At 41.3% G+C, this 11,407-nt stretch overlaps 1 protein-coding gene across 1 annotated transcript in view; it reads left to right on the top strand.

Moving 5' to 3' along the window:
- Nucleotides 1-206: 206 nt before the first annotated feature.
- Nucleotides 207-11,407, top strand: part of COMMD1 (copper metabolism domain containing 1) — a 181,443-nt gene continuing 170,242 nt past the window's right edge. The window contains exon 1 of the mRNA XM_021699211.1: nucleotides 207-449. Coding sequence (XP_021554886.1) covers nucleotides 273-449 — 177 coding nt within the window. The 5' untranslated portion in view covers nucleotides 207-272. The remainder of the gene's footprint in view (nucleotides 450-11,407) is intronic.

Genomic DNA, 11,407 nt, shown 5'->3' with positions numbered 1-11,407 from the left:
CCCCAAGTGATCTTTCCTTTCAGCAGGGCCTGGAGTGAGGAAGGGAATCAGCGTTAAGTAAAGTGATTCTTCTGGAACTGAATGGATAGCTCCCTGGGTGCAACCTAAGAGGATGGGTTTTGCGGAGCAAAACTGGTAGCTGCCAATACCAACCTCTGGTGGAACTTGGCCGCCGTTTGTCCCGCGCGCCTTTGCCCAAGCCATTTAGGCCCATCCCGGGTGCCGTAGCGGGGGCCGCGCTCAGCTGTTGGGGGGCGGGGCTGCCGCTGACCATGGCGGGCGAGCTTGAGGGCTCTAAAGCTCTGAGCGGGCTGCTGAGCGGCCTGGCCCAGGAAGCTTTCCACGGGCACCAGGGCATCACGGAGGAGCTGCTGCGGAGCCAGCTCTATCCGGAGGTGTCACTCGAGGAGTTCCGCCCCTTTCTGGCGAAGATGAGGGGGATTCTTAAGGTACCTGTCCTCCCTGCAGCTGCGGCCGCGGAGCCCAGGCCCTTCCCCTCCGCCCTCAGATTGGGCCCCTCAGAAGCTGAGAAGGCTTTCCTCCTTACACCTCCACTCCGTGGGCTCTACATTATACCCCTTCAGATCCGGGGCGCTCGCTCCGTCGCCTCCTCTCACTTTCTTAAGGGTGACCCCTTTCTGCTCAAGCTCCCAGCCCCGCAGCAGACACGAACCGGAGAGGACTCTGGGTTTTTTCTCAACTTTTTCTCTGTTGTTGTGTGAGCGGCAATTTCGAGTTGCTTCGGCGGATCTGTGCGCTCCAGGTTAAAATTAAAATTAAACAGCTATTACATCTAGCTTTCCCGGGTTGTGGAAGTGGGGAGTGTTAAATAGCGCGTGAATTCGCCGGAGTGAACCCCTGTCAAGTAGTGCACGGTATGGTTAAGAGAGCGCATTTACTAGCTTGAAGTCAAAGTATAAGTCAGCCTGTCCAGTAGAAATATGAGAGCTAAACATATAATTTAAAATTTTCTAAAAGCCACATTAAGAAAGTTAAAAAGCGGAGGAAATTAATTTTATTTCATTTAACCCAATGTATCCGAAGTATCTCTTTTCATGTAATTGATATACAAAATGTTAATAAGGTATTTTATATTTTTTTCACCAAGTCTTTGAAATATTGTGTGTATTTTACACTTAAAGCACGTTATTTTGTACTAGCCAGATTTCAAGTGACCAGTAGTTACCTGCGGCTGTTGAACAACACTGTTTCAGACTGAGAGCTAGTCATAGGAATGAATCTGGTGCCGAAGTATACTCTAGACTATAAAAATGATTTTCGAGTTTTGTGGGCCTTCTCTGTGTTAGGAACTGTACTAGGTGGACACCCATTTTAAAGAATAGGAAATAGGCTCAGGGTGAGTCTAACTCTAGTTAGTCTAAAATCACACTTTGATTACAAAGGCAGTGTTGAAATTTCATCTCTTTTTTGCATCTGCTATTTGTTTCAAAACTGCTTAGGCTTTTTTTTTTTTTTAAGATTTTTTAATTTATTCATTCGAGACACAGAGATACAGAGAGAGAGAGAGAATATGAGCAGGGGGAGAAGCAGGCCCCCCGCCTAGCAGGGAGCCCGATGCGGGATTCGATCCCAGGACCCTGGGATCATGACCCAAGCTAAAGGCAGACGCCCAACCATCTGAGCCATCCAGGCACCCAAAACTGCTTAGGCTTTAAGAGGCAGTTCTTTTTTTCTTTTTTTTAACTGCTTTTGCTTATAGGATTTGAATCCAGGAAAAAAAAAGGCAAAACAATTATTTCACAAAAAGTAAATGGACTGTCTCATGGAAATATTAGAGGTATTATCTCAGGTGAGATACTAGACATTCTGAGTAATATTATTTTATTTTAAAGATTTTAAAGTAATCTCTACACCCAATGTGGGGCTTGAACTCACAACCCCAAGATCAAGAATTGCGTGCTCTACCGACTAAGCCAGTCAGGCACCCCATTCTAATTTTAATTGATACCATAAACACTAATGAATGCCTTTTGTTTCTTTTTCTTTTTCTTTTTTTTTTTTTTTTTAAAGATTTTATTGATTTATTAGAGAGAGACACAGCGAGAGAGGGAACACAAGCAGGAGGAGAAGGAGAGGGAGAAGCAGGCTTCTGCTGAGCAGGGAGCCCGATGCGGGGCTCGATCCCAGGATTCTGGGATCATGACCTGAGCTGAAGGGAGACGCTTAACGACTGAGCCACCCAGGCGCCCCTATGCCTTTTGTTTCTATCAAATCTTAGTCTCCACAAAGAGTGGTCAGAAAAGGTTTCCTAGAGAATTTGACTTCTTACCTGGGTTTTTGAGGTGTTTGCTAAGCCTATGGGGGGATGAGGATGAGGGACTGCAGGCCAAGAAGTAAGAACAGCACGTGTGTAGGCAGTGTTTTAGGAACTCCAAACACTGGGGATTACTGCTCTCTAGGTGGACAATATGATTATTTTGTTTGGTTATGAGGTAAAAATTTCAGGCTACCCAGAGAAGACATTGCCTGGAAATTCTCTTACTTACTTTTAAATATATTGCTGAATAATATCCAAGTGTTGCTCTTTCTGCTGTCAGTCTTCTGCCTGAGGATGGAATATTTCAGTTTCCTGAGTAATTCTGGGTTGAAGAGCTGGCTTGGCTCATTTGGTGTTGGGAGTAGAACAGAAGATTTGCCTGTGCTTTGCAGCACAGCCTCTGTATAGCCAATTGAGATACCAAGGGAAAAAGCCTTTGATTGTTTGACTTAGGGCTGAAACTATGGGTTCTAGATGACATCTAGTTCCAATCTTCATTTACCTTTTAAGCAACACTGAGGTATAAATATCTCTGATTTTTAAGAAAACATAAAAAGCAAACAAGATTTTTACACAAAAGGCTTTGAGCATGTCCTGCAGTAAAAGAACACACACAAGCAATCATGATACAAGGATGTTGTAGTATTTGGGAATAGAGGTCTGAGTAAGCTACTGTGGACAGAAAGAGGCATTAGCTCTTTTGGGCAGGTTCTTGGAAATGCCATTTTTGCTGCTCTTGAAGAAAGTGTAGAATATTTTAGACTGAAACGAGGGGCAGCCATCTAGGGCATTCTAGGTTAAGAAAATAGCAGGAGTGAGGCAGGAAAATGGTAAATAATCCAATGGAGCAGGTTCAGGAAATGGTAAATAGTTCAATTTAACCATGGCATGGTGGTACCCAATATGTATTGGTGGAGGAGTCAAGAAAAAAATGAAGCAAATCTTTAAAAAAAAAAATTTTTTTTTAAAATTAACACATAATGTATTGTTTCAGGGGTACAGGTCTGCTATTCATCAGTCTTACACAATTCACAGCGCTCACCATAGTACATACCCTCCCCAATGTCCATCACCCAGCCACCCCATCCCTCCGACTCCCCTCCCCCTGAAGCAGCCTTTTATTTCTTTATTTCTGCTAACCATAATTCCTGCTCTTGAACAGGGCATACTTTTTTTTATTGTGCTAAAATACTTAATAACATAAAATTTATCATTGGGGGCATCTGGGTAGCACAGGCTGTTAAGTATCCAGCTCTTGGTTTCAGCTTGGGTCACGATATCAGGGTTGTGGGATCAAGCCCTACGTCAGGCTTCCCACTCAGTGGGAAGTCAGCTTGGGACTCTCTCTCCACCTCTCCCTCAGCCCCTCTCCCCTTGCGCATGCTCTCTCTCTCTAAAATAAATACATCTTTAAAAAAGAAAAAAATTGTAACCATTTTAAAGTACACAGTTCAGTGGTATTAAATACACTTATAATGTTGTGCATCCATTACCATCCATATCTATAACTCTTTTCATCTTGTAAAACTGAATTCTATACCCATTAAACAATAACTCCCCATAACAACCTCCCTCCCCCGCAAGCCTCTGGCAACCACCATTCTACTGTTTCTATGATTTTGACTACTCTGAGTATCTCATCTAAGTGGAATCATATAGTATTTGTCTTTTTTTTTGGCTGACTTACTTTGCTTAGCATAATGTCATCAAGGTTCATGTTGCATATGTCAGAATTTCCTTCCTTTTAAAGGCTGAATAATACTCCATTGTGTGTATATATCACACTTGCTTTATCCATTCATGTCATTGGACACTTGGGTTGCTTCCATGTTTTAGCTATTGTGAATGATGTTGCTGTGAACACAGGGGTGCAGATATCTCTTTGAGACCCTGCTTTCAATTCTTTGGGGTATATATCCAGAGGTGGAATTGCTGGGTCATATGGTAATTCTATTTGTAATTTTTTGAGGAACTGCCAACTGTTTTCCCCAGTGGCTATGCCATTTTGCATTTCTACCAACAGTGCATAACAGTTCTGATTTCTTTATACCCTTGCCAACACTTGATATTTTCTGGTTTTGTTTGTTTTGTTTTGTTTTCATACTAGCTGTCCTAATGAGTATAAGGTGGGCAGGGTGTACATTTTACATGTAGATAACAGCAGAAGTCAAAACATTTTTTTCTTTTGTCTTTGTGGAGTCTCAGCTATCTTGAATTCAGCATGCAGGCTAGAAGAGCAGAGAGGAAAATACTAAAAAAAATGCAGGAGTCTGAGCAAAGGGAAAGAAACCGAGGATGAAAGTGGAGTAGTACCTCATCTCATTTGGTGGCCACACCTTTCAGTCATCTGTAGAGAATCAGGTTCTGTGAAGAAAGTGAAAGTGAGAGGACAACAGGGCTAGGAGGAAAGGATGTGTAACTCCGTACAGGGAGCAGGATATACATGTTAGGCTCCTTATTGCCAGCTGCCTGCATTCATTCATAGGCTGTGTTTCAGACATCTCGAGCTGCAGTCTTTCCCTCTAACCTTCACATTGTGTGCCCAGATGTAATGTACTGATTGCGGCATTTGTACTAGTCTCTGTTTTCCACATGGAAGTTTTCCTACCCTACTTGGTGGACATTGATCCTCTCTAGCTTTACCTGTTGCTCACAAAAGGGCAAACCTTTCATTTGTTTGTAGATACATGAAGCTGGCCATTCATTTGCTCTAGTTTTATTTTTGGTAGCTCCTGAGGAGCAGTGAAACCAGTGAATTGAGAGTGATGTGTTTAGTTAGGGAGATGACATCGTATATAAATACTCTGCCATTTTAACCTATCTTTTTGGTATATATTTATAATTTCAACTTCTTCTAGATACGCATTTGCATATTCTCTATTTCTTGCCTCTGCTGTTAACCTTGCAAGGGATGCTCCTTATTCTAGTTTACTGGAATTCTAGCGAAAGATCTTACTTAACTGAAGCTAGATCACCTTTTGTATATTTATGTTCTGTATTCACTACTCCCCTCTTTTGGTGATAATTTTGTGTTCCCTCACTGAAATTTCATATTAAAAATTTTTTTATTGTTTTTATTTTATTTATTAGAGAGAGAGAGAGAGCACACGCACAATCAGGGGGAGGGGGTGGAGAGAGAGAGAGAGGGAGAAACAGACTCCCCTGCTGAGTAGGGAGCCTGATGTGGGGCTCAATCCCAGGACCCTGGGATCATGACCTGAGCTGAATGCAGATGCTTAACTGACTGAGCCACCCAGGCACCCCCTTATTTTAATTCCAGTATAGTTAACATGCAGTGTTACATATTAGTTTCAGGTGTGCAATACAGTGATTCAACAATTCCATACATCACCCAGTGCTCATCACAACAATTGCACTCCTTAGTCCCCATTACCTATTTTACCCCTCCCATCAGTTTGTTCTCTATAGTTAAGAGTCTGTTTCTTGGTTTCTCTCTCTCTCTTTTTTCCCCCTTCACTTGTTTTGTTTTTAAATTTCGCTATTGGAATGTAAGCATTAAGAGGGCAGGGCTTTATTATTTTTTTCCTTTTTTATTCCTAACTTCTAATGCTGTTTCTAGCATGTAATAGTAAAAATCTGTAGAGTAAGTGAATGAGTGGATAGTGCTTAAATATGGAGATTTCCATTAAAAAGATAAGCATGAGAGGGACGCCTGGGTGGTTAAGCATCTGACTCTTGGTTTCAGCTCAGGTCTTTTTTTTTTTTTAAAGATTTTATTTATTTATTTGACAGAGAGAGACACAGCGATAGAGGGAACACAAGCAGGGGGAGTGGGAGAGCGAGAAGCAGGCTTCCCGCTGAGCGGGGAGCCCGAAGTGGGGCTCTATCCCAGGACCCTGGGATCATGACCTGAGCCGAAGGCAGATGTTTAACCGACTGAGCCACCCAGGTGCCCCTAAATAAATACAATCTTCAAAAAAAATAGATAAGTATGAGAGAAGACCTACACTATTTCTATATGGGGAGAGTTGATGGATATAATATTCTATGCCGGGGTCAACAAACCATGGCACATGGGATGAATCTGGCCTGATGCCATTTTTAATTTTATTTATTTAATTTTTAAATTAAAATTTTTTTTTTTATTTTTTAAAGGTTTTTTTTTTAAGATTTTATTTATTTATTTGACAGAGAGAGACACAGCAAGAGAGTGAACACAGGCAGGGTGAGTGAGAGTGGGAGAAGCAGGCCTCCCGCTGAGCAGGGAGCCCGATGTGGGGCTCGATCCCAGGACCCTGGAATCATGACCTGAGCTGAAGGCAGGCACTTAACGACTGAGCCACCCAGGCGCCCCTAATTTTTAAATTTTTAAAAAAAGATTTTATTTTTAAGTATCCTCTATACCCAACGTGGGGCTCAAACCCACAACCCCAGATCAAGAGTCACATGCTCCACAAACCAAGCCAGCCAGACGCCCCCTACTGCCATTTTTATAAATAAAGTTTTAATGGAGCATGGTCAGGTGCTTATTCATTTACTTTTTGTCTGTAGCAGTTTTCATTATTACAATAACAGAGTTGAATGGTTGTGACAGAGATCTTGTGGCCTTAAAAACCTAAAATATTTTTCATGGGCATCTGGTTGGCTCAGTTGGTTAAGCATCTTACTCTTGGTATCTGCTCAGGTCTTGATCTCAGGGTCATGAGTTCAAGCCCTGTGTTGGTCTCCACCCTGGGGGTGGAGCATACAAAACCAAACCTAAAACCTAACCTAACCTTTTCTTTCCTTCCCTTCCCTTCCCTTCCCTTCCCTTCCTCTTTCCCCTCCCCTTCCTTTCCTTTCCTAAGATTTTCTTTATTTGACAGAGAGAGAGAGAGCGAGAACAAGCAGGGGGAGCCACAGGCAGAGGGAGAGGCAGAAGCTGGCTCCCTGCTGAGCAGGGAGCCTGATGTGGGGCTCAGCTCGATCCCAGGACCCTCAGATCATGACCTGAGCCAAAGGCAGAGGCTTAACCGACTGAGCCACCCAGGTGACCCAAAACCTAAAACATTTTCTATCTGAACATTTACAGAAAAAAATGTGCTGATTCCTGTCTCAAAGTTTTTAAACTCAGGTTTAATATTTGGAAACAATATAATATATAAATTATGTTTAGAAGTTGGTTACTTGATAAAAATCTGAAAGCTGGAAATAGGGATTATTTGGTGTTTTATACTCTTGAGAATTTTTGCTTCTTATTTTTTAGGTTCATGAGATCTGTGGTAAATAAGAAATGAGCTTTAATGTTTCTGTGGTACTAAGTGTATGTTCTTCATAAGACATAGAATTTCGATTTTTTTTCATATTCAGAGTATGTGAAGTTTATATATTTATTAACATAATATAAGGTAATATACAATATAATGTTGTGAGCCTGAGAATCAAGTAAAAACTATCAACACGAAAACTGGTTTAAACTTACATAAGAAGATTACTTATCAATAACATAATGTTTAGGGGTGCCTGGGTGGCTCGGTTGAGCATCCAACTCTTGGTTTCAGCTCAGGTCATGATCTCAGGGTCGTGGGATTGTGTCCCCTGTTGGGCTCCAAACTCAGCGGGAGTCTGCTTCAGATTCTCTGTCTCCCTCTCCCTCTGCCCCTGCCCCCCGCCAAAATAAGTCTTAAAAAAAAAGATATAAGGGGTGCCTGGTGGCTCATTCGGTAAAGCATGTGACTTTTGATCCCAGGTTTGTAAGTTTGAGCCCCATGTTGGGTGTAGAGATTACTTAAATAAAATCTCTAAGGGGTACTTGACTGGCTCAGTTGGAATAGCATGACTCCTGGTCTTGGGGTCATGAGTTCGAGCCCCATGTTGGGTGTAGCAATTACTATAAATAAATAAATAAATAAGTAAATAAGTAAGTAAGTAAATAAATTAACTAACTTAAAGGAAAGATTCATAATAGTAAAAGGCTATAAAATATTTCTATTTTAAAGATTTTATTTATTTATTTTAGAGAGAAAGAAAGAGAGAGCAGGAGTGCATGAGCAGTGGAGTGGGGCAGAGGGAGAGGGAGAGAGAATATCCTAAGCAGTCTCTGCACTGAGCATGGAGCCCCACAGAGGGCTTGATCTCATGACCTTGAGATCATGACCTGAGCCAAAATCAAGAGTCGGATGTGGGGTGCCTGGGTGGTTCAGTTGGTTAAGTGTCTGCCTTCGGCTCAGGTCATGATCCCAGGGTCCTGCTCCGCGGGGAGCCTACTTCTCCCTCTGCCTCTCTCTCTCTCATGAATAAATAAAATCTTAAAAAAAAAAAAGTCGGATGCTTAACCAACTGACCCACCCAGGTGCTCCCCAGATATTTTTATTTTAAACACCTGGTTCTGTTTCTCTTCTTGAAGCCATGAAAATTTGTAGTTTGAGAATTAGATTGACTGGAAAGAAAGGACCTGTGTTAATATGGGTTTTGTATGTCTTGTAATTCAGGTATATCATCTGAAGAATGCTGGATTTAATTTTTTTGTTTTACAAGTATTGAGCTACTCCCTTATTCATTTTTATAATAAGCATTATTTAGCCTCATTAAAGAAAGTTTAGAGGGGCGCCTGGGTGGCTCAGTCGGTTGGGCGTCTGCCTTCGGCTCGGGTCATGATCCCAGGGTCCTGGGATCGAGCCCCGCATCGGGCTCCCTGTTCGGCGGGAAGCCTGCTTCTCCTTCTCCCTCTCCCACTCCCCCTGCTTGTGTTCCCTCTCTCGCTGTGTCTCTCTCTGTCAAATAAATCAATAAAAAAATCTTTAAAAAAAAAAAAAAAAAAAAAGAAAGTTTAGAAATGTGAGATGTATAAAAACACATAATACCATGTGCTGACATAACCAGTATTAATATTTTTGTGCATTTATTTATACCACAGATATTTTTAAGCATCTTAATACATGCCATGCCCTGTGCTTGGGATGCAGCAGTAAACATAGCTATAGTCCCTGCCCTTGTGGAATTTATAGTTCCTGAAGAATATAGACATTAAGTCCGTGGTTAGCTTTTGAAAAGGCAGCAAGAAGGTGCCAATTCATGTAGATTATAGGCAGTTTAGAGTGGTTCCTAGCCCGCTCTACAACATGAACAGAGAAAGAAAAGCAGGGAAAAGCCTACTTATTAGGTACAATGAACTGAAAAGAAAGGACAGAGACAGCACAAAAGTAATTTTCCTTCCTTTAGTTGTCTACCGCTGGTCCCAAGGTAGGGGTTTCTCATGAGTATGGTTGACTACAGTCACAATGTCTTTCCTGGATGAGGATTTGACTGCTTTGGGACCTTATTTTAAAAATGTTTCTTGACATGGTCTTTAGGGCCAGATTGGCTGTCAGAGCATCACCTGAACAGTCCAAGATGTACACTTAGAGTAGCTTCATCTTCTTGCTGGTCTCAGCCTACTTTTGGTGTCTCTTCTCAGAGCCTGAAGCGTGTTTTCAAGTAGCTCCTTAAGAAAGGATATATGAGAGGTCACTTTCTTTTTTTTTTAAGTCTTAAAAAATATATCTTTATCCTAGTTCACACTTAATTGGTAGTTTGGTTGAGAATATATTTCTAGGTTGTGATATTGACTTACAGTTTTGAAGGCCTTGTTTCATTCAATGTGACCTTTTTCTCTGTGAGCTTTTAGGATTTTCTTTCTATCCTTTATTTCCTTGAGTGTCCTCGGTGTGTGGTTTTCTTTTATTATTTGGGCCACTGTGGACCTGGAGACTCATGACCTTTAGTTTTGGGAAAAGTTGTATTCTTACTTTGATGATTTTTTTCCTCTAGTCTCTTTCTAGCACTCTGATTTCAAATGTTAGACCTTCTAGACTGAATCCTTAGTTTTTCTTTTATTTTCTCTATTTTCCATTTCTTTGTTTTTGTTCTTTTTGATAGATTTCCTCTACTTTACCTTCTAGCATTTTAATTACATTTTTCACTTGGTCATGTTTTTAATTTCCAGGAATTTTCTTTTGACATGGACAATATACTATCTTTAGTCAATGTAAGGGAGGAAAAGATTTTCCCTTGATCCTCATAGGGTCCCTGGATATGTCTGAAAATTAAACTGACAAAGACTAAGAGGAGAAAAGCATACACATTTATTTCACATAAGTTTTGCATGATACAGGAGCTTTCATAAGGAAACGAAGACCCAAGGAAACAGACCTGAATATTTTATTCTGGGTTTGATGAAGAGTTAATTGTAGTAAACTGGGGAAAACTTAGCAAGGCCTGTTTGTAGGGCTCTTCTTGGTGTCTCTCTTTGAAGATGAGGATGCTCCTTTCTTCTGGAGGCATCTCTCATAAGTGGGCTTTATGACCTATTTCAGGGGAAAGAGGTTGGGGGGGGGAAAGGTCAGAGTGACCTTCCTGCTCTGCCTTTTCTCCAACTACTTCAGTTTCCAAGAATCTGTATGCCAAGATGCTGTATTTTGGGGTAGCATGCCCTGAACCCCATCACCAACAGTCTCTCCTTTCTTTCTTAAAACAGGAGGTGGGGGCATAGAGTACATAATTTTCTGCATTTGGCTCTTAAAAAATTAATTTATCTTGAGTGATTTTTGTGTGCTATTTTTCAGTATTAGGAATTTGGTATACTTGTACTCAGCACTTGTGAAAACTTTTTTTTGGAGGCTTTTAATGAACATTATATTGCTGAGATGTTTTGGGATATGATGTAAGTAGAAGATGTTAAATTCTCTCAGAGGGATACCCTACTTAACCTTTTTAATATTCTAATAGTTTAATGTTTTGCAAACTGTGGTGTATGTTTTTGGTTTTTTATTATTTGTTTATATTATTTTATTTTTTTAAAGATTTTATTTATTTATTTATTTGACAGAGACAGAGACAGTGAGAGCAGGAACACAAGCAGGGGGAGTGGGAGAGGGAGAAGCAACCTTCCCGCTGAGCAGGGAGCCCGATGTGGGACTTGATCCCAAGACTCTGGGATCAAGACCTGAGCCGAAGGCAGCTGCTTAACGACTGAGCCACCCAGACGCCCTGTGTAAGATACTTTTTTTTTTTAAAGATTTATTTATTTATTTATTTATTTGAGAGAGAGAGAATGAGAGACAGAGAGCCTGAGAGGGAAGAGGGTCAGAGGGAGAAGCAGACCCCCTGCCGAGCAGGGAGCCCGATGCGGGACTCGATCCAGGGACTCCG

The sequence above is a fragment of the Neomonachus schauinslandi genome, chromosome 10, assembly GCF_002201575.2.
Source record: "Neomonachus schauinslandi chromosome 10, ASM220157v2, whole genome shotgun sequence".
NCBI lineage: Eukaryota > Metazoa > Chordata > Mammalia > Carnivora > Phocidae > Neomonachus > Neomonachus schauinslandi.
This window is presented reverse-complemented; position numbering and strand designations above follow the sequence as displayed.